Here is a 21,152-nt window from a genome sequence, read left to right as displayed (position 1 = left end):
TGACTCTGCCTTGGAACATGTCTCCCCACAATAATACATTTTTTACAGCTGTGTAGTAAGAGCGTTTATCCCTGGAGAAGAATCGGTCAAAATCAGCTAAAAAGTTCAAATTGGCACTGGGAATAGGAGGCGAATCATGTGACCACAATGCTGCCCTCCATGACAGCTTGAACATTGCATACCATGAAATCTAATAAGTGCGTGATGTAGAGCGTCGGAGAATGGTGTACATGTGACATTCAGCCTGCTATGTGTATGCAACATTCAGATGTCTAATGTGAGAATTGTGGAGGTGAAGTGCTAATGACTGACTCAATGACTTGGTGTTTTTGTGTCTTGCAGGTTAGGATGGACAAAATCTTCAGCCGCTGTAGAGAATATTAACAACTCTACTCTACTCGCTATTTTCCATCCCGCCAAACACCTCAGGTGATTTACTTGCTTTAATTTATATGAACAGTTTGATATAAGCAACCTTGTCAAAGAGGACTTTGCTTAGCCCTCCACCCATCCCCACCCCGTCTTCAAACTGGTGGGTATGGCTAAATGCCATTCTTTTTTATAGGGGCTAAAGCAGCACCTCAGCCCCCCATTCACACGTGAGCCTGACTATGTTCAGCATGTAGAATGCCCTTCTTTCTTAAGCCCCATACACAGTTTTTCTGCTGAGTTTTTTTTTTTTTTTCCTTCAGATTTACCAAAACCATATAATATGAGGTCAGACCTTAGGAATTTCAATTTGTATGCAATCAGGAAGGCCCTTGCACTACATGGTTTTGGTAAACCTGAAGGAAAAACTGATAGTGTGTATGGGGCTTGACTGTCCCTGTTCACACTTGTGCACTATGTTGCCCTATGATCCATACCCTGCACTCGAACAGTACATGAGGTTTTTTTTTTTTTTTTTTAAGTTATTTGGGCTTTTTGGCTCCTCTCTTAACCACTTGACCTCTTGAAGCCCCCCCAAGACCAGAACATTTTTTGCAATACAGAACTGCATTACTTTAGCTGATAATTGTGTGGACATGCGACACTATAAACAAAGACAATTTTTGATTTAAATTTTTTTTTATTATTATTTATTTATTTATTTATTTATTTTTTACTTTCTGCTATAAAGCAAGTCCAATAGAAAAAACATAAAATTTAGGTCAATATATATATCCTGCTACATGTTTTTGGTAAAAAAGAAAATTCCAATAAGCGTATGTTGCTTGGTTTGCACAAAAGTTATAGCATTTACAAACTATGGGGGGGGGGGGAGATAGATATATATATAAGAAAATCACTGCATGTCTGATTTTTGGGCTGTTCTGATGCATTCATATTAATGTACGTTCAGGCATGTGTTAACAGGAAGCACGGGGATAGACAAGTCTGAAGGTCCCTCAGTGCCACTTCTACCTCCTTGTAGCTGGAAGGACATGGTGTCTTTTTTCATGTTGCCATCAGCTGGGGGCTAAGGTGTGCTCTTACTGGGATTGTTCACCTTCACAGAGAACAGCAATTTGGAGTCCTGCGGTGACCTGCTTTTTTTTTTTTTTTTTTTTTTTTTTTTTTCAGTTTCATATATTGCTACTTTTTATGAATAATAATTAAAATTTTGGCTGATAATCTGTACGTGCGTGATTAACGTGAATAATTATGCACACTTTTTTTTTTTATTATTATTCCTCGCGTCTGTACAAGGGTGTGCTCCATAGTAATGGCTCAGGTACTTTCACATAGAAGTCCTTTTATCTTCTCCTATGAGAACCACAGGCATGACTCACACACGTGGCCACTGAGTTTCACATGGATGGTGCGTGCTGGTAGAGTAGGTTATTGTACCCTGCAGCTTCGGTACCTCCTTAGCATTAAAGAGTAATGAATGGGTATAATCACTTAAATTCCCTGGGGAAATCTGAAAACTTGATTTCAATAGGCAAACTAATCAAGACTATAGATTAGTAATCAGGTTTTGTGTCAGGATGTCTGATAAGTGGATCAGAACTATTGGTGGACAGACCACGTAGATTAGAACTGTGAATTCGTAGATCATGTCTCTGGATAAAGTGATTACTGGGTCAGTTGACCATGTTAGATGGATTGATCTGAACTGTGGTTTGATAGATCATGTCTTTGGACACGTGATTAAACTGTGTATTGATCAATCAAGCCATTGCAAGGGATTAAGAACTGTTAGCCAATAGAACATCTTCTTGGCTGAATGGATCAGAACTGTGGGTAAATAGATCAAGACTTTGTATAAGCTTACTAGAACTGTGGGTTTATAGATCAAGCCTTTGGATTAGTGGATCAGAACTGTTGATTGATGGATAATGTCTTAGAATATAACTTCATAATTATATTTTGAATGGTGATCAAATCGAGATAATAAACACCCCTATTGTAGGGTTGATCACCTCCATGGAATGGAATCCGCTTTGTATATAAAAGTAATAAGTCATATAAGTAAAATAATAATATAATAAGTAATAAGGTCGGCTGGGAACATAGTCCCAGCTTATATTGTTTCTGCTGGGATGCCAGGGATACATATACACCTTCCTATGTGGAGCATGATGGCTCAAGTATATGCCCGTGCTAAGTGATTTTTGGGGCATTCCCATTTGTATACATGCCTGTATGAGATGAATAATGAACAGCGATATTGTACTTATGTGGGTTATCCTCCTCCTAAAAGAAGCAGGCTAGACCCAGCAGACACATAGACATAAGGGATAATATATATATATATATATATATATATATATATATATATATATATATATATATATTTTTTTTTATATATTATTCTCCTTTTTCTATCAAGGTTTTCCGAAGACTTGTGGAAAAAAATTAACCGTTCAAAAGACTCCTAATGCCTTATAGAATATACGTGGAAGTGTTTGCTTTCCAAAATGGGGTCATTTTGTGGGTAATTCCATTGACCTCGTGCTCCAGGGCCTTCAAAAGTTGATAGGTCGTTAGGAAATTTTATGTGTAATTTATGCTCCTGGAACTCCTGATGGTGCTCCCTGCATGTTGGACCTATTTATGTGACGAGGCTGGGAAAAAGTCACATACATGTGGTATCGCCATACTCAGGAGTAGCAAAATGTATTTTGGGGTGTAATTGGAAGTATGCATATGCTGTGTGTGAGAAATAACTTGTTGTTATGATAATTTTGTGTAAAATAAATCATTTCTTAATTTTCCCAAAAATGTTGGGAAAAAATTACAAAACTCACTATGCCTCTTGCTAAATACCTTGGACTGATTACTTTTCAAATAAGGGGTCATTTGGGGGGTATTTTTACTTTCCTAACATTTCAGGGCCTCAAGAAATGAGGTGTGATCAATTTTCAATGATTTGCACCATAGCTTGTAGTCTAGAAATTTCACACAGACCAAATAATATACACTTATTTGGATTATTGCTGCCAAAGTGATGTAACAGTATACATTTTGGCCAAATTTGAATTTGAACAAAAATTACTTATTTGCAAAATTGTTATCATAGAAACTAAAAAGTTATTTTTTTTTCAAAAGTTTTGCTCTTTTTTTTCACTTATGTCGCAAAAAATAAAAAACCCGGTGGTGGTTAATTACCATCAAAGGAAAGCTCTATTTATGCAAAAAAAATATATATAAAGGTTTTGTTTGGGTACAGTGTTTCATGACTAATTGGCATTCAAAATGCGAGAGCACTGAAAGCTGAAAATTGGTCTGGGCAGGAGGGGGGTATAAGTGCACTGTATTGAAGTGGTTAAAATGAAAGTGAGGGGAAATGGTAAAAGTTTATGAACTTATAAGGAAGCAGAAAAACAAAGTACGAATTGATTTAATGAAAAATAGATTACAAGGCCTTTATGTAGTTGATGCGTATGGATTAATTACGGAAGGATATCATTTAGGGCCACTTTAATACATCATTACATATATTTTCTAAATGCATATATCCACCTCTTACAGTTTCTGTACAGCAGAACTGAAGAGTGAGAGGAATAAGCAGCATAAGAAGCCAAACAGTTTGTATGTTGAAAAGAAGCATGCGGTTAGGAGGCATAAACTGACAGAGAGATGAGCTCATCGCTGTGCTACTTCTCCTTTCACTGTGCACTCATAGGCTCAGGTGGGTCAAAAATGACCTGGGCTCAGATGCAGGCCACCAGACTGGACCGAACATCTAGCAGCCAAAAAAGAATATGGATTGTGAAATCTCTGGATTGATGTTGAAAATTGCAGTAAAAGCTGGTTTTGGTAGTTTTAATTAGTTATTTGTTTGTATATAGGGCTGAAACAACTGTAGCACCCTGGTGTTTAGGCAGGGTTGCTCCTCATAAATTTACTTACTAGGAATAGTCATCCTGGTTGATTTTTAGAGATCCATTGATTTCTCCCTAAGTTTGGCCTTGTTGCACTTTTTTCTTGTACCACTAGGTGGCCGGGTACTTGGTGGTACTAGATAGAAGGGCAACCCAAGGTCAGGTTATGGGTATAGGGGTATCCCAGCCTTTGGGCAGGGGTTTTCTTGAATCCCTTGGGCTGTTGAGAGAGCCTATATATATTTGGGTGGAGTCAGGTGTTCAATGTTCTGTATCACCTGGATGGGTGTCTGGGTGGACGCGTGTCGTATTGCCCAGGCTGCTAGGCCGGAGATTGGGCCTGCCCTGGGCACGTCTGGCTGCTAGGCTGTCTGAGGGCCTATCCAGAACCAAGAGTGCAGCACAGGGATGGGATTGTGGCTTGCAATCCAACCAGAAGTGATGGTTCTGCTGGCCGGAGAACCTGTCGTGGTCTGAGGTAAAGGGGGAAACTATTGCCAGTAAGGGACTAGGCCACATGGACCACAGTGAGTAACTGAAGCAAGTAATGGAGCAGCATTCTCACCAGCCGGGGACGGTGAAGAATCGGGAAACTTCAGTGGGAATCAAGCCAAGGACCCAGCCAGTGGAGGTGACGCTTGCACAGCCGCTTGTGTCAAGCCAGGGGCTGAGCAGGCCAGTGGGGTGAAGCTTGAGAGGTATCTAGAATGTCAATCTAGGGACCCAGCAGAGAAGCGTGGATGACTCTTGTGGAAGATACCATTGTGAAGATTGGAGGCGCTCAAGGGATTCAGTGGCAGTGAATCAGTGGGTCTAGTGAGAGACCAGGAGCTCAGTGGGCTGAAGAACTACAGGGAGCAATTGTAGGGAAAGTAAAGGAACTGTTACGCTTTGTGTTAGGGACCGTTAAAGACTGTTGCCATAGACAGCAATCGTGCACATGCAGATGTGACATCTTGCTGGATGCCTTTCCCTGCATGGCTGTCCTCCTATTGAAGTCTCAGAGTCTGCCAATTAACCTTGCAACTATTTAAGGGTGTCCTGGCCCTAACCCTCTCTCCCCCAAGCTTGGTAAAGAAGCTTGTTAAAGAAATAAACTTTATTTTGCATTCAAGAAGTGTCTGGCGCCTAATAACTTTAACTAACCTACACCCACCATATATCCCTGGCTCTGGAGGTTCTCATCAGACCAAAGGAGGCCTGGGACCTTGCTACACAACTAATCGGCATAACTGATTATAATGGATTATGAAAATAGTTGTCAACTATTTTCATAATCTATTAGTTGGCCTGCATACAGAATGCATTATTTGATTACAGAATCAGAAAATGCAATGCAGCACACATACAACTCAGTACATCGTCTGTACATGGCAGTAAATGACTGAAAACTTATGAATGTGAATGTGTGAAGAGCAATGCCCTTTGGGACATGTAGTCCTGGGCAGGAGAAAGAAGTGAGTGATTCTACAGGCAGTTTTTTTTACCTTGCTATAAGGGCACTCTATACTATACATCGGCAGGGGACCCCAGAAGGAGAATCACGGATGCTCTGTGCAACATCATTACACGGAGCAGGTAAGTATAACAAATTTGTTGTTTAAAAGAAAAAAAAATCCAACATTTACAATCACTTTAGGGTCTTTGTGCAGGGAAAAGCTGCATTTGAACCCAGATAAGCTGGAGGTAATTTACGGCATTACTATTACATTTAAAGTAAAAGTTTACCAGGATTGTATATTTATATTTTAAATGATTATATCCATGCAAAAAAGTCTCAGCCTTTAGTACTATTTTAATATAAAAGATTTATTTTCCCCCTCTACCCTTCATATAGCTTCATGGCTGACTCCCAGTTAAAATATCCTTCATTTCCTATATCTAATTACATTTATATATATATGTCATATAGATAATCAAAGAAAAAATGATCTTTTCTTTATAAAGGAGTTGTAAACCCTCATGGTTTTTCATCTTAATGCATTAAGGTGAAAAAACGTCTGTAGTGCTTCAGCCCCCCCTTTTTTACTTACCTGAATAATGTCATCCTCTGGCCGGGAACGAGCTCTAGCTGGTGTCTCGTGTCCTGGTTGGTTACATTGATAGCAGTGCAGCCATTGGCTCTTGCTGTCAATCAAATCCAATGACGCAGTGCCGGAGGGCGGGGCCGAGTCCTGCATTCTGTATGAATGAATGGTCACAGATGCAGTACTCGGGGGCGTGCCCACACGGGTGTCCACCTTAGACGATCACTTTGCCAATGTGGACACAGAAGACGAGGGCCGGGGCCACTCTGTGCAAAACAAACTGCACAGTGGAGGTAAGTGTCACGTTTGTTTAGGAAAAAAAAAAAAAACGAGGGTTTACAACCCCTTTTAACTTTGCATAATGACTCACTTATACAGCAAACTTTTTTTTAGGTTTTTATCCGATTAATCAAAACAATATCTCTATCCCCAACACAAAATTTAACACACATATTCATATTACACAGGGCTCATTGCACACCAGAGAAGTTATTTAAATGGAAACATAGAGATACAGCATCATGGCAAATGTAGTTCAAAAACATCTGGGGGGCCAAGGTTCACCATCAATTCCCTAGATGTAAAGGGAGTCCAGCAAACTTAATCCATATATTATGGAGATGCCCCAAGCCCCATCGCGATAGGCATGAAGTGATGTCAATGATTAATAGTGCTTTGGGACCAAGATGTCTCCTGAACCGGGAGGCTGCCTTTGGTATCTTAGATGAGTGGGATATCCCGGGGGAATACATGATATCATTAACTAGGATCTTATTTCAGGCGCGTAAGCTCATAGCGCAAAAGTGGATATCATCAAGCCCACCTACAATAGCGGAATGGAAGATATAAGACTCCTTTCACACCGAGGGCGTTTTGCAGGCGCTATAGTGTTAGAAATAGCGCCTGCAATCCACCCTTAAATTGCTTCTTTGGAGCGGTGTGCTTACCACTCCTCCACCGCTGCTCCCCATTGAAATCAATGGGGCAGCGCTGCCATACCGCCGGCAAAATGCCGCTATTGGGGCCTATTGCGGGTGGTTTTAACCCTTTCTCGGCCGCTAGCGGGGGATAAAAGCACCCCGCAAGCAGCCTAAATTCGCTGCAAATCCGACGGTAAAACGCCACTAAAAATAGCGGCGTTTTACCGCCGACGCTATGGGTGGCTTGGTGTGAAAGCCGTCTTAATAAGGGAAATATTAGTTAAGGAAAGTATATGTTTTTACCCAGAGGTTGCCCAGGGAACTTTGAAAAGATATGGAGAAGATGGACGGACATTTTGGATATATAATGTAGTGGGAGAGAGGAGGGTGGGGGGGTGCTTTTATGAGGCGTTTATTTATTTTTTTGTGTGGGGGGGGTGTTTTTTTTTTTTTTTTTTTTTACACCCCCATCTTATTTCGGTCCGGAGTTGTATGTTAGGTGTATGTTGTCTGTGATGTTTTTGTATATTGTATTAAAAAGTAATAATAAAGAGTGATCTGATTAAAAAAATCGGCCAGCTAGTCCAATTATAAAAATTAATCCTTAGTTGCAGTCCTATTTGTAGATTGTTATTTTTGGCAGGAGTTCTGCTTTAATGTATTGGCTGTGACTGTTTATATGTAGGATCAAATAAAAACAAGTATTAGCGGTTTTTTGTTTTTATGATGGCTTTTCAGCATGTCACAGCTGTCCAGGAAGCAGAAGAGACAAATTTACACTTGTTATGACATTTCATCAATACTGTATTGTGGTTGGGGAAAAGAGAAAAGCTCTAATGGTGTACTGTACAAACCTATTTCTATCCATATAACTGCCCGGAGAAGTGGCGCACTGTGACACCTGCAGACCTCTGTGCACCAATCACACACAGGAAGCTCAGACGGGGAGTGACAGCTGCTCAGCCAAGTGCAGTACGTTGTGCTTTCGCTTCATACTGAAGACTCTAAGGCCACACACAACATTAAAGCTTAAAGAGGAACTGCAGTCTGCTCGCATAATTTGTAATAAAAACATCTTTGCCATTCTGAAGCTTCACTCCAACTACTTTGCATATTATTTTCTATATACTGTGATTCTGTACTTACCAAATATGCTGCAGAAATCTCCCTCCACTGAGTCTGACTGCATCTATTTTAACTGTGGGCAGCTGAAGCTGCTGCCTGTTCACTTCCTGGATTTACACCTCCAGCTCTGCAGCTCTCATTGGCCCCTTTGTGACTCATCCCCCCTCCCTTCCTGGCAAACTCTCACGAGAGAGAGCTGTGCATGATGTCATTAACGGCTTCCCGACTGCCTCACGCAGATTTACTGCGGCAGAAGGACACATACAGGCAGAATCACGTACCTGTACGTTGCCCTTTAAGAGGCAGGTTGCGGGCGCGTGCGTGTCGGGAGCTTCGCGAGCGTGATTGTGGGTTCCGTGGACTCTATGTCCGTGGGGATACCTGCGATCGTCTCACGGAGAGGAAGAACGGGGAGATGCTAATGTAAACAAGCATTTCCCCGTTCTGCCTAGTGACACTGATCACAGCTCCCTGTAATCAGGTGCGGTGATCAGTGTAGTGTCACACATAGCCCCCCCCCTATAGTTAGAATCACTTTCTAGGACACACTTAACCCCCACAGCGCCACCTAGTGGTTAACCCCTTCAGTCTCAGTCACAATTACGCAGTAATCAATGCATTTTTAATTGCACTGATTGCTGTATAAATGTGACTGTGGCAATCATGATAAAAATCACTGATCGCTGCCATTACTAATAAAAAAAAAAAGTAATAGAAATGCCATAAAATAAAACTATCCCCTATTTTGTAAACGCTATAACTTTTTTGCGCAAACCAATCAATTTTTTTTTTTTTTACCAAAAATATGTAGAAGAATACGTATTGGCCTAAACTGAGGGGGAAAATGTTATTTATTTTTATATATATATATATATATATATATATATATATATATATATATATATATATATATATATATATATTTTTTTTGGGGGGGGGGGATATTTTTATAGCAATTTTTTTGTTTATAGCGCAAAAAATAAAAAACGCAGAGGTGATAAAATACCACCAAAAGAAAACTCTATTTGTGGGAGAAAAAGGACATGAATTTTGTTTGGGAGCCACGTCGCACGACAGCGCAATTTGTCAGTTAAAGCGACGCAGTGCCGAATCACAATAAGTGCTCTGGTCAGGAAGGGGGTAAATTCTTCCGGGGGTGAAGTGGTTAAGCTGGCCATAGATGTTCAGCAGGGAGTGGCCCGGATTCGATCCATCTATGGGACAACCAATGCTGACATTAGAAAAACTATGAGATGTTCTGTTGCTGTAAATATAATAAGATATTGGCGTCTTCTGTCTGTAGACCAGTGGGGTGTCATCCTGATCCTCACTAATTTTGCTGTCTCTTCTCCAGTACCAGGTCAGTATTCTACACATCGCGGTCTTTACACTCCTGCTTCTGTTATCCGCTCACACATAGGCGTGCCGTGTACCCATTATGGAGATGGACAACTTGGCAGATGGAGAAGATGTTCATATGTTGAACGGAAGTGTGTCGGAAAGCCTGAATACAAGAGCAACACTGGAGGAAGGGTGAGCAGAGGAGGGGGTTCTGGCAATATATTTTATTTATTTTTGTTAATTTTTGGTACAGTAAAGAGATTGGTGGGGAGGGGGGGAGGTATTCCCCTTGCCTTGCCTTGCCTTCACTTCACTTCACTTCCTGTCCTATCCCATAGCCAAAATGGGGGCTGAGGTTATCCCTCCAAATTAGGGGAAATCCTGGGTTGTCACCATAACAGATGTCCCCATTGGAAGATTTCCCCTCTATACCTGTTCTAGTGACGACCCAAAACTTGTGATTTTTATTTTTTTTTTCTTTCACTTCACTTCACTTGGTGATGACATTCACCAGGAAAACTGAGAGGGTGAATCTCCCGCTAGAGGGACCCAGACAGCAATAAAAACCTGGCAGGGGTTCTAATCCCTCCCCACTCTACCCACAGCTTTAAAAAAAAAAAGTTTTGCCCTTTTGCAGTACATTTATAACTTCTCTATTACTTGTGAACATATCCAGGGCTAAGCTACACATGCTATTTTAAAGTGGTTGTAAAGGCAGAAGGTTTTTTATTTTAATAAGTTTTATGAATTAAGATAAAAAAGCCTTCTGTGTACAGCAGCCCCCCTCCACCCCAAATACTTACCTGAGATCCATCTTGATCCAGCCATGCTGCACAAGAGACTCAGCTGTCCAGGACTCGCCTTCCTCATTGGCTGAAACAGCGACGTGGCACCATTGGTTCCCGCTGCTGTCAATCAAAGTCAGAGAGCCAATGAGGAGAGAAAGGGGGCATTGCCGGGCTACATTGCCATGTCTGAATGGGCACACGGAGCTGTGACTCACCTCAGGTGCCCCCATAGCAAGCTGCTTGCTGTGGGGGAACTCAACAGGAGGGAGGGGCAAGGAGCACCAAAGAGGGACCGGAGAAGACGAGGATCCAGGCTGCTCTGTGCAAAACCACTACACAGAGCAGTAAGTAGAACATGTTTGTTTTTGACAAAAAAAGATCACTTTAAACACTTGCCATTAACGTGGAATTCGAGGCAAAAACTGAAATCTCACTTTTGTATTTCTATACGCAAGTCCATAAATCACCTTTTTTGTAATATCCATTCTTTGTTATGTAATCGCCACTGACCATTTTCCAGTTCATTCTGCCCCGCTCCAATCTATGCCCCCACTCTGGCCGATAACACTAGCTTGCCACAGCTAAAAAGCTAAAAATGCTTCCTAGCAGCGTTGTCGGAGCCCTTATCTCTCTCTCTTCCTGTTCAGGTGACACACCCATGTCGGATGCTTTCTCATGAATGAGGACACACCCTGACTGTGTAAACCTCTCCTGAACAGATCTTCTTTTCCTTGTTTAGAAATGGTATATGCAGGTGACATAGAACTTGCACAACCGCATGGAGCAATATACTCTGTCTCAGTGTTAAAGCGGAACTAAACCCATTGATTTACATGTGTCGCAAAACAATTACATTCAAAGCATGCCATGAATTAAAACTGTCACAGTTGCTTCTGCTCAAAACCAAACTGTCAAGCCATGAAATAGCTGGTGGAAAATGTTCTAGCGTCTCCCTTCAACATCAGTCGAGCAGGACTGCCACACACTGGCCACACACTGATTGAAATCCGGCTGATCCCTACTGAACTGGCTGAATGTCCATCAGCATATGGCCAGCCTTGGATGAGCGTTTCCTTGGCTGTAAAGGGTAGGGAGGGTTTATTTCAGCTTTAACAAGTGGGGGGGTATTGCTGTCACGTGACCATATGGAAACTACTAACAAGATATATATATATATATATATATATATATATATATATATATATATATATATATATATATATATATATATATATATATATATTTGAGCTATAACAACAAGCTACTTTTTGCAGTTAAGCCGACCATAAATGGTTCAAATCTCAGCAGCTTCATGAGGGACTGACCAATCCATGTATGGGTAAACTGTACCCATCAATTTGACGCCGGTACAACCAGCATGTCGGATTTCTAGCATGCACTTATTTCCAGCAGCTATAGCCACTATCAGAGAATAGGTGCTGGAATACCCCCTTACGGAGTCGCCCCTTTTCTCCATCTCTACCCACCTTCGAGCACCCTCTACCTACCTACCTACCTACCTACCTACCTACCTCCCATTACTGCCCTTTTTAGAGAATACAGAACCAAGTATAATTTTGTGATATGGAATTTGTTAATAACAAGAAAAGCAGTAAAATAGATTACCTGTAGCCAGTAACAATAAAGCCTCCTCTAGCAACAATAGACCCCCACCCACCCATTAACAATGGGCCACCCGAAACAAAATCCCTCGGCAGAAACAGATCTCCTCACAGCCAGCATCAATAGACTCTCCAGCAGCCAGCAACCATAGTCCCCTCCCTCAACAGTAGATCTCTCCCAGCCATAACTGACCCCTCCGTGATATAAGACCCACTCCCAGCAACAATAGGTCCCCCACCAGTAAGAATAGATCCCCTCCAGGCAGAGTAGATCCTTCAGCAGCCAGTATCAATAGAAGGGGGGGGGGGGGGGGTTTGGGGTGGCTTGTTACCCTTTAAAAAAAGAAAAAAGGATTATGTTACCTTAAAGCATGCTATACAGCACAGTGATTGTGTAATAATGGCCCCCTGTATCACCTAAAATACCTGGCTGATCATGCCAGTTTCTGACCCCCCCCCCCCCATAAACTGACCACGTTTTAATAGTGGCTGCTGAGCCCTGACACCATGGTCCGTTTATGTGCCTCCTGTGTCCTCCCCTCCCTGCCTGTCAGCTAGTCTGTGTGTGAGCTGCCGCTCCCCTTTTGGCACTGTTCTGAGCAGTACAAACATTTCTGCTCACAATCATACAAGTGTATAACCTGTAGTATATACTGTATGCTGTGTTTTTTTTTTTTTTTCTTTAGTACCTTAGTCTTGCTCCCTGATCAACGGTCATGTGACCACCCATTGCTCAGCAGACCTCAGAGGGAGAGCTCGGCACCTCCCTCCCTAGTACATACATCGGAAGGAGAGAGTGTGATGGACGGTCACATGACTGCTGATCGGGAGAAGGAATAAGGTATTTAGAGGATGAGTTTTAAAAAAACGGCATACAGTATATACTACAGGTTATACTAGCAGTGGGGCTGGCAGTGCTTGTGTACACTGCCTTAACAACCCCTTTAAGTATGTATTGTCCAGTCACAAACCAGGTAACGTCCTGGATCAGATTGTATTTAAATGCAGTGTAGTCTGCAGAAAGGTCTAGGTCCTAGCTGTACAGTCTGGCAGGTGTGCATTACCAGAATGGCACAACCGAACTATGGATCCTATGACAGATAAAACAAATCACGCATGCCTATTGCAACTGTACATTTATCAGTTCGCTTGGCCTTCTCTTTTTATTTTTTTATTTTTTATTTTTTATTAATACATCTGTATTACTTTATTTATAGCTACAGATATGAGGACATCTTTTCTGCTGGACTAACCACGTTTTTCTAAACAAAATGATTGATGATGTTTACAGGATTCTGATATAGAATTGGACCTTTCCTTGTATTTACCCGGAAAAGATGCTGTTGTATCTGTCTCCGCTATATATATGCAGGTGTTGTTATCAAACAGGAAATATAAAGAGGAAATCGAATTTTAGATTTAAAAGAAATTCAAGAGGCTGAAGTGGGTACACTCCAATTTTTTTGACAATCCCACACAATAAACGTCTTTTCCATCACAGGGTTTGTGCTCTTCCTATTTTGAGGTGTCTAATGATGGTTGTGATGAATCACACGTTGTATGCTAACAATAACTCTCTCCACAAAATTGCAAATGATCTAGGGATGTGTCATGTCAATGAGCTTTCAATGTTTATTCAAGTAACAATGGGGATTTTCTAGGGATGCTTTCAATATATTTTTTATTGCATTTGTACAGTAGGTAACTTAGTCATAATAATAATGTACCATAGACAGTAGCAGAAAGACCAGTTTAGATGGTTGAGTCTTACTCTGAGAACATTGGAACAGGGAGTGCACCATATTGGCACTGCAATTGTTTTCCATTCAGACCGTAATTGCCTCATCGTCTCTCGCCTTTGAGCATCCATAAAAGCAAGTAATGCACCCATACCAAGCATCTCCTGAGATGATCAGGCAATGTAGATGGGCAGTGACCACCATGCCCAACCACTAAATGCAGTTATTAATCTTGTCTCAGTTTTTCCAAAATTCTGGAAAATTTCTTTGTATCTGATGGCATATAATTCCCTTTCTAATGAAGAAATCCAAACAAAGCTCTCATCACACCTGCACCACATTCACTGCATGGCTAAACTAAAAGCGGGTCATAGTGAGTTTTTGTGTCCCACAGATCCCAGAAAATGTCTGACCATCCCTTTGGTGAGATATCTGCCATGTAGATCAAATTTACAAAACATTGAGGAAAAGTAGGGATACGAGGAGTGATTCTTACAAAATTTCACGCAAGCGGAAACTGTTTTACTCGTTGAGATACTTGGTTGAAAATTGCTGGAAAAAAATGTGCTATTTTGTGTATTTAGGATAGCTTAGTTTATTTAACTTAGTGTTTTTTTTGTATTTTTGTTGTTGCCCTTTTTTTGTAATTAACTGGTACTTTTTGTACTGTCTGTCTTTGGTTAAAATTTAACTTCTCTTTCTTTTTTTTTTTGTAAGTTTAACTGAATGGGTTTTTTCTATCTCTATCTCTCAATCTAAATTTATAACCGTAAAGCTCATGTCTCTCTACGAACCCAAGTAAGGTATATCTAGCCCATACCATATGTCAATAATTAATATCTATGTTCCAACAAATAATGATTGGAATTATCTTTACCCTTGTATTAAAAATGAACAAACAAAACTAACAAAGAACAGACACTACGCACAAAAAAAGAATATAAAATAGAAAAAAAGGAAGGGTCAAGTTAATAAATTGTGTATATATATATGTATATAATATACATTGCAGAGATTCTTTCTGTCTTTTCTTTATTTAGCTTAGTGGGTTTTTGTGTGTTGTGTTTTTTTTTTTTGTTTTTTTTTTTGCTTTTTCTGTGTAATTAATTGTGTTTTTTGCATTCTTTTATTCATGCATTTTTCAGTACAAAGGCCAGAGAAAAACAAAGAATACAAGGAAGAGTGGGAATGGGTAAATCAAGGAAAGTAAAACACTCCATATAAAACAGTTGGAGTCTAACAACATTGTATCATCTACAATAACAGACCATTAGGCCTCATGTAACAAAGTCCATAGAACATCATAAAAATAAGTGGAAGGCCAGACATATGTCCGGCCTGGTTTCAAGTAATTCCACAATGGAAAGTCTAGGAGTTAGGGGATCCAGAAGCTTGTTTTAAGGGAAAGTGATTCCAGGCGCTTATTGGGAATTTTGTTGTATGTTTTCTGGAGGGCCCTATGAAGCCCATATAGTCTTCAATTCAAAATAAGTATTTACAAAGAAGGAAAGGGAAAAAGAGAAGGGGGGGGGGGGGGGGTACCACAGACGGGGGCACCTATTGCTCTGTTTTTTTGTCTCCTGCGAAATAATGAGGGGTAATGTTTTGACACACGAACCGGTCCAGGATAAATGAATAGAAGCTTTTCTAACCCTTAGAAGCCATTTAAAGCCCATTGCACCTTAAAGAAAAAGATCCAAAAAAAGTAGTCCAAGTAAACTACCTTAAATCCACCTACCCTTTTGATTCCAATGCAATTAGCAAAAATGGCAAAATCTGCTGAATTTTGCAAACATTTTTGAAAAATTAAGACTTTCAGTTACACAGGTACAATTTTTGGTGCTTAGGAGATACTATAATGTGCAAATGTATTGTTTTCAATCTTTATTAAATTTAAAACAATTATACAAATACATATAAATTACTTTCCTCATCAGAACTAGTATTATATATCATTTTTACATCCTACCTATAATATACTAAACTATACCATCTGACATATACTACCTATGCTAAACTATACCATCTGACATATATTCTTTTACCATGTCCATACTCTATTCTTCCCAACCATTCATCCCCGCCATTCATCCATTCTATACTATTACACTTTTAATAATTTCCATTAAAAAAAAGAATTTCTCCTTCCTTCTCTTTTCCCTTTCTCTTCCCTCCACCTCTTTATGGTGTTTCCTCTTCCCATTCACAAAAATTGAATAATTTTTATCGAGGTCCGAAACGTATCCCATTGTTGCCACATTATGGGCTTTTGATCTTTTTCCATCCCTTCTCTCCTTATCTGTTCTTCCATATATTGTATTTCGTTCATTTCATAAAGCCATTCCATTATTGTAGGGCCATTTTATTTTTCTCCATTTTTGGGCTATTATTGTGCTATCTGTATTTAACATATGGTGAAGAATATCCATCTTTATTAACTTCAATGATCCAGGTATTGTAGACGGTATCGAGACCTTTACGCTTGCTTGCATCTTGTTTCCAGACGCCAATTTGTATATCTCCAATAATTTATACAAGAATTCCTTCACCACATGACATTCTTACCAAATATGTGTCATTGTTCCTTCATCCCTAAAAGCATCTCCAACATTTATCTATATCGTTATTCATCTTATTCAAGCCCATTGCACCTTAAAGAAAAAACTCCAATAATGTACTACAAGAAAGCTATCTTAAATCCACCTACCCTTTTGATTCCAATGCAATTAGCAAAAATGGCAATCATTTCTGAAAAATTAAGACTTTTTCAGTTACACAAGTACAATCTCTGGTGCTTAGAAGGAGATACTATAATGTGCAAATGTATTGGTCATTGACTATAGTTGGGACATAGGAGGTCCCATCGTCATACATTTCTAAGCTGGGCTAGGTAAACTATGGCAGTGGAAAAATGAGGGGACGTTGCCAATTCTGACTTGTCAAGGGGGAAAGATGGATCACTGGTTATGTCCTTCATATCTAGATTCATTTTCTTGGTAAACAAAGTTGTCTGTGAGCTAATATTTGCAGTTGAATATTGGCTGGTTTGTACAGTGAATAGTCTGCACATGGACTGAGATAGGGATGACGTATGTTTTTGCGTGTTTAGTAAAATTTCTGTATATATTCCAGATATGAAGCTGAAGAGCCAGCCAGCCAAGAGCAGGAGGGATTCCTGAAACATGTCTCCAGTCAGAAAACCCATTTCACCGATGTAAGTGGCGCAATATCCTGTACTGCTTATCCTAGACCTTTCCCTCTATCAAAGATCCCAGATCATAAAACTGTACATTCCCTAAGCTCCATCCTACACTAAGCTGGCTATCTTACCCATGTCTTGGTCCATTGTGTATAATAAGTGAACCATTTCCTCATAGGACAGGCACTCAGTTATACGTTATGAAGTAAAAATGGCATGCGCTTTGTAGCGAATGGCCTGTCTTTCAGGAAGAGTAAAATAAGAACAAGACACAGTATGACCTTCGGTCTGCAAATAGAACATAGGGCTAATTTTCGTTAAAAAATTGGTACCTTATAAGAGGGCACAGGCAAACAAAAGTAATAAATTGTATCTCTAAAACCCTAGGGGTCTATGTCAATGTGCTGTGGTCACTTTTTGGGTTCATTCAGAATTCTTGACAGGGGCCTTAGACCAGCAGTTGACCAACTTCTGACCTGGATCTGACATGCTTCAAACACTTTTGCATACCCATAGACTTGGATGGTAATGCACAAACACCTTAAGCAAATATAAGTCACAGAGGCTCTTAGAAACACTTGTGTCCCAGGGGAAGAATGTATGATGTATCCCAAGAGACCTGCACAAAAATAGGAGTTTAAAGGGCAAACTATTTATATTGAACGTTTCTCATTGTTGTTCTCGGTTTTTAGCATCTGAGGAAAATCTGATAATAAAAAAAAAGGACCGTGTCCTGGGATTTATGTTTGCAGTAAAAGTTGAAAAATCATTATTTTCTGTGTTTAAAGCCTTTCCAATCACTTTGGAAATGCCATTACCGGTTGCGTGTCACACCAGGTTATCCAATAATGCAAGCAGAAAGTGTGGCGTTAAAATACCATTAAGTGGATAACGCAGAACTAATGGATTTGTCAATTGAGGTCCTTGGTACTCAACTTTAAAGTGGAACTGTACTCATAACAACTTGATAAAAATAATGTTCTTTAGCAAGGAGCATACATTCCACATTAATAATTATGCTATGAAAATTAGTGTGTGCTGTAAATTGCCTCCAACATTGCTCCGGGTTTCTTCTTGCTGGAGGCTGCCGTTTTGCTGAAGCCCAGTGCCCAGAGACCTCTACAAATAAGGCACAGTGCCTAAAAATAGAGAGCAACTGAGCATGTGCAGAGCAGGATGAGAAGGTGTATTACTGGATTTTAAACATTATAGGCACTTATTTTTAATGTTTTGCATTCCTATACCTGCAAACAGGCCAGCCTGAAGTGATCAAGCAGGACTTAATTTTCTGGTTAAAGTTCCACTTTAAATAATGACATTGACTGAGTGACATGGATTATATTTGTGTCAGAAACCATGAAATTGAGCCGAGACAGAAGTACAGGTAAATCACACTTGTTTAAGAATAAAAGTAAAAAGAACAAACATAGTCAATACATAGCCAAAGTTCAGCAATCGGAATGGATAGTCAGCAAGCCAGAAGTCAGGGATCAATGTAGTGGAACAGCAAGCAGGATCTGGAGCCAGAAGGGATGTCGGCAAAGCAAGTCTTGAACAGGATCGCATAGTTTCTGTGATGTTGACCAAGGTGAAGGCAGAGATCTACTGAGCTAAACGGCTTAAGTAGACAGGACTGACTAGCAGGATATCATCAACAGCTGAGTAACTGTGGAGAGATAGGGGCTGGTAATTAGCCGACAGCTGAGCAGCCAGCTCTGAGAAGGAAGGGCTGAGCCCAGCCCTGACAATTTGGCCATGACAGCCATACCAAGAGGTTAACAAGTCAAAAATGATAAATTAATATTTAACCAAATAAACAATTATTGGCAAGAATTACCAGGAGGTTACCATTAATTGGCCTTTGGATGTCCAGAAAGACAACATTTAGGCTCGGTTCACACAGGGGCGACTTGTCCAGGCGACTTCGCCGCCTGACAAGTCGCGCTCCGTTCTGTACTACGGAACCGTTCTAATAGGAGTGACTCAAGATGCTCCGACTTAGAAAAAAGGTTCCTGTACTACTTTTGCGGCGACTTCGGGCGACTTGCATTGACTTCTATACAGAAGTCGTTTTGCAAGTCGCCGCTGATCGTGTGCAGGTCGCGTCGCTGCAAGTCGTGCCGCCCGCTGTGTGAACCGAGCCTTAACCAAGATCACCCCTGCTTGAGCACATTACAGAATTGGGCGGCAACAAGATCTAGCTCCGGGGAAAACTGGCCAGGGTGAAGCCTCATACCACCAGATGGGCAGATAGTGTTTTTTTTTTTTTTTGGTTTGTTTTTTGGGGTTTTTTATTTACAATCCAAACTCTTCAGCTGACCCAAAAGATCCCTCTACGCACCCATCTTTCCACCATCCCCCTTTCAGAATTGTCAGGCCTAAATTGTCCCTCTTTGCCCCAAACTTCCAAAATAAAATCCCAGCTTTGCCTGTGCCCTTGCGGCTCCTCATCTGACTCTCAATAGACTTTGAGAAGAATACAAAGACAGAGTGTCCACAGGACTAAGGGGAGAAATGGGTCATGATGGGGTTAAGATGTAGACTTTTGTGGAAGTGAGACCTCACTTCCTGTGGACCTTCTGACTATTTTTATTCTTCTCCAGGTCAACAATAAAGTGAAAAAGCAAGCTTTTAATACATATTTGGTTACTTTGTAGGGCAGGAAAGCTAATACTTCTGTATTTTCATCCTACTGATTCAGCCAATATCCCTTTAGTTACAGACTTTTTGCTATCTATACAAGTAAAATAAATGACCCTAATGTTGATAATCCTGTCCGGTTTTTAATGCATAAACTCTTTAGTCCTATGTATAATTTGTAAAGCTTTATGTATATGGGGCAGCTACACTATATTACCAAAAGTATTAGGACATCTGCCTTTATATACACACACACACACACACACACACACACACACACACACACAAATTTTAATGGCATCCCAGTCTTAGTCTGTAGGGTTCCATATTGAGTTGGCCCACCCTTTGCAGCTATAACAGCTTCAACTCTTCTGGGAAGGTTGTCCACAAGGTATAGGAATGTGTCTATGTGCTTTGTGCACTGGTCCAAATCATTTGGTGGAGGGGGGATTATGGTGCGGGGTTGAGCTTGGCCCCCTTAGTTCCAGTGAAGGGAAATCTTAAAGTATCAGCATACCAAGACATTTTGGACAATTTCATGCTCTCAAATTTGTGAGAACAGTTTGGTGATGGCCCCTTCCTGTTCCAGCATGACTGAGCACTAGTGCACAAACAAGGTCCATAAGACATGGATGAGGGAGTTTGGGGTGGAGGAACTGAACTGGCCTGCACAGAGTCCTGACCACAACCCAGTAGAACACCTTTGGGATCAATTAGAGCCAGCCCTTCTCATCCACATCAGTGCCTGACTTCACAAATGCGCTTCTGGAAGAATGGTCAAACATTCCCATAGGCACACTCCTAAACCAGAAGAGTTGAAGCTGCCATGGGTGGGCCAACTCAGTATTGAACCCTACAGACCCCAGACAGTGATGCCATTAAAGTTCATGTGTGTAAAGGCAGGTATCTCAATACTTTTGACAATACAGACAATTTCGTGTGTCTGTGTCTGTGTGTGTGTGTGTGTCTGTGTCTATTATAGGGAAATTGTCTTTGCAGCAACATCCCAAAACTTGTTGGTTAAAAAGAAAAAATCAAAAACAATGCAATCCCTGTGAAGCTGATATTTCGACAGCTGTTAAAGTGGTTGTAAACCCTTACAGACAACTTTAGCCTACAGGTAAGTCTAGATTAAGGTAGGTGCAAGAAATATCTCCTTAACCAACACGGTTAAGCAGATATTTTCCAATAAACTGGCACGATGTCTACAGCGCATGCACGAGCGTGCCGTTAGTGAAGGGGCTTGTGCCGTCACTGACGGCTCCCACGCGCATGCGCCGGAGTGACATCATCGCTGCTCTGGCCAGTCACAGCAGTACCCGGAAGTCATTCTGGGACATATGTCGATGGAGGAGCTGAGCAAGGGTCCCTTAAGGCTTCCCTAATGGGTACTGTAAATATCTCCTAAACTCGCACCGTTTTAAGAGACCTTTACAGTACA

The 21,152-nt window shown here is 40.7% G+C and overlaps 1 protein-coding gene across 3 annotated transcripts in view; it reads left to right on the top strand.

Annotated features, from left to right (window-relative positions):
- Positions 1–21,152, top strand: part of SLC38A5 (solute carrier family 38 member 5) — a 151,532-nt gene that overhangs the window by 91,167 nt on the left and 39,213 nt on the right. For 2 of the 3 annotated variants that reach the window (XM_077476626.1, XM_077476619.1), the window contains exons 2-5: positions 343–429; positions 9,737–9,915; positions 15,018–15,074; positions 17,005–17,086. In XM_077476626.1, the coding sequence (XP_077332752.1) occupies positions 9,821–9,915; positions 15,018–15,074; positions 17,005–17,086 (234 nt within the window). In that variant the 5' untranslated portion in view covers positions 343–429; positions 9,737–9,820. The remainder of the gene's footprint in view (positions 1–342; positions 430–9,736; positions 9,916–15,017; positions 15,075–17,004; positions 17,087–21,152) is intronic. The other variant, XM_077476634.1, reaches the window with a different exon arrangement.

Source organism: Lithobates pipiens, unplaced genomic scaffold (assembly GCF_037356315.1).
Source record: "Lithobates pipiens isolate NorthernLeopardFrog02 unplaced genomic scaffold, aLitPip1_a1.2 Scaffold_1, whole genome shotgun sequence".
In the NCBI taxonomy this organism is placed as follows: domain Eukaryota; kingdom Metazoa; phylum Chordata; class Amphibia; order Anura; family Ranidae; genus Lithobates; species Lithobates pipiens.
The sequence above is the reverse complement of the archived record's forward strand: the minus strand, read 5'-3'. Positions and strand labels throughout refer to the sequence as shown.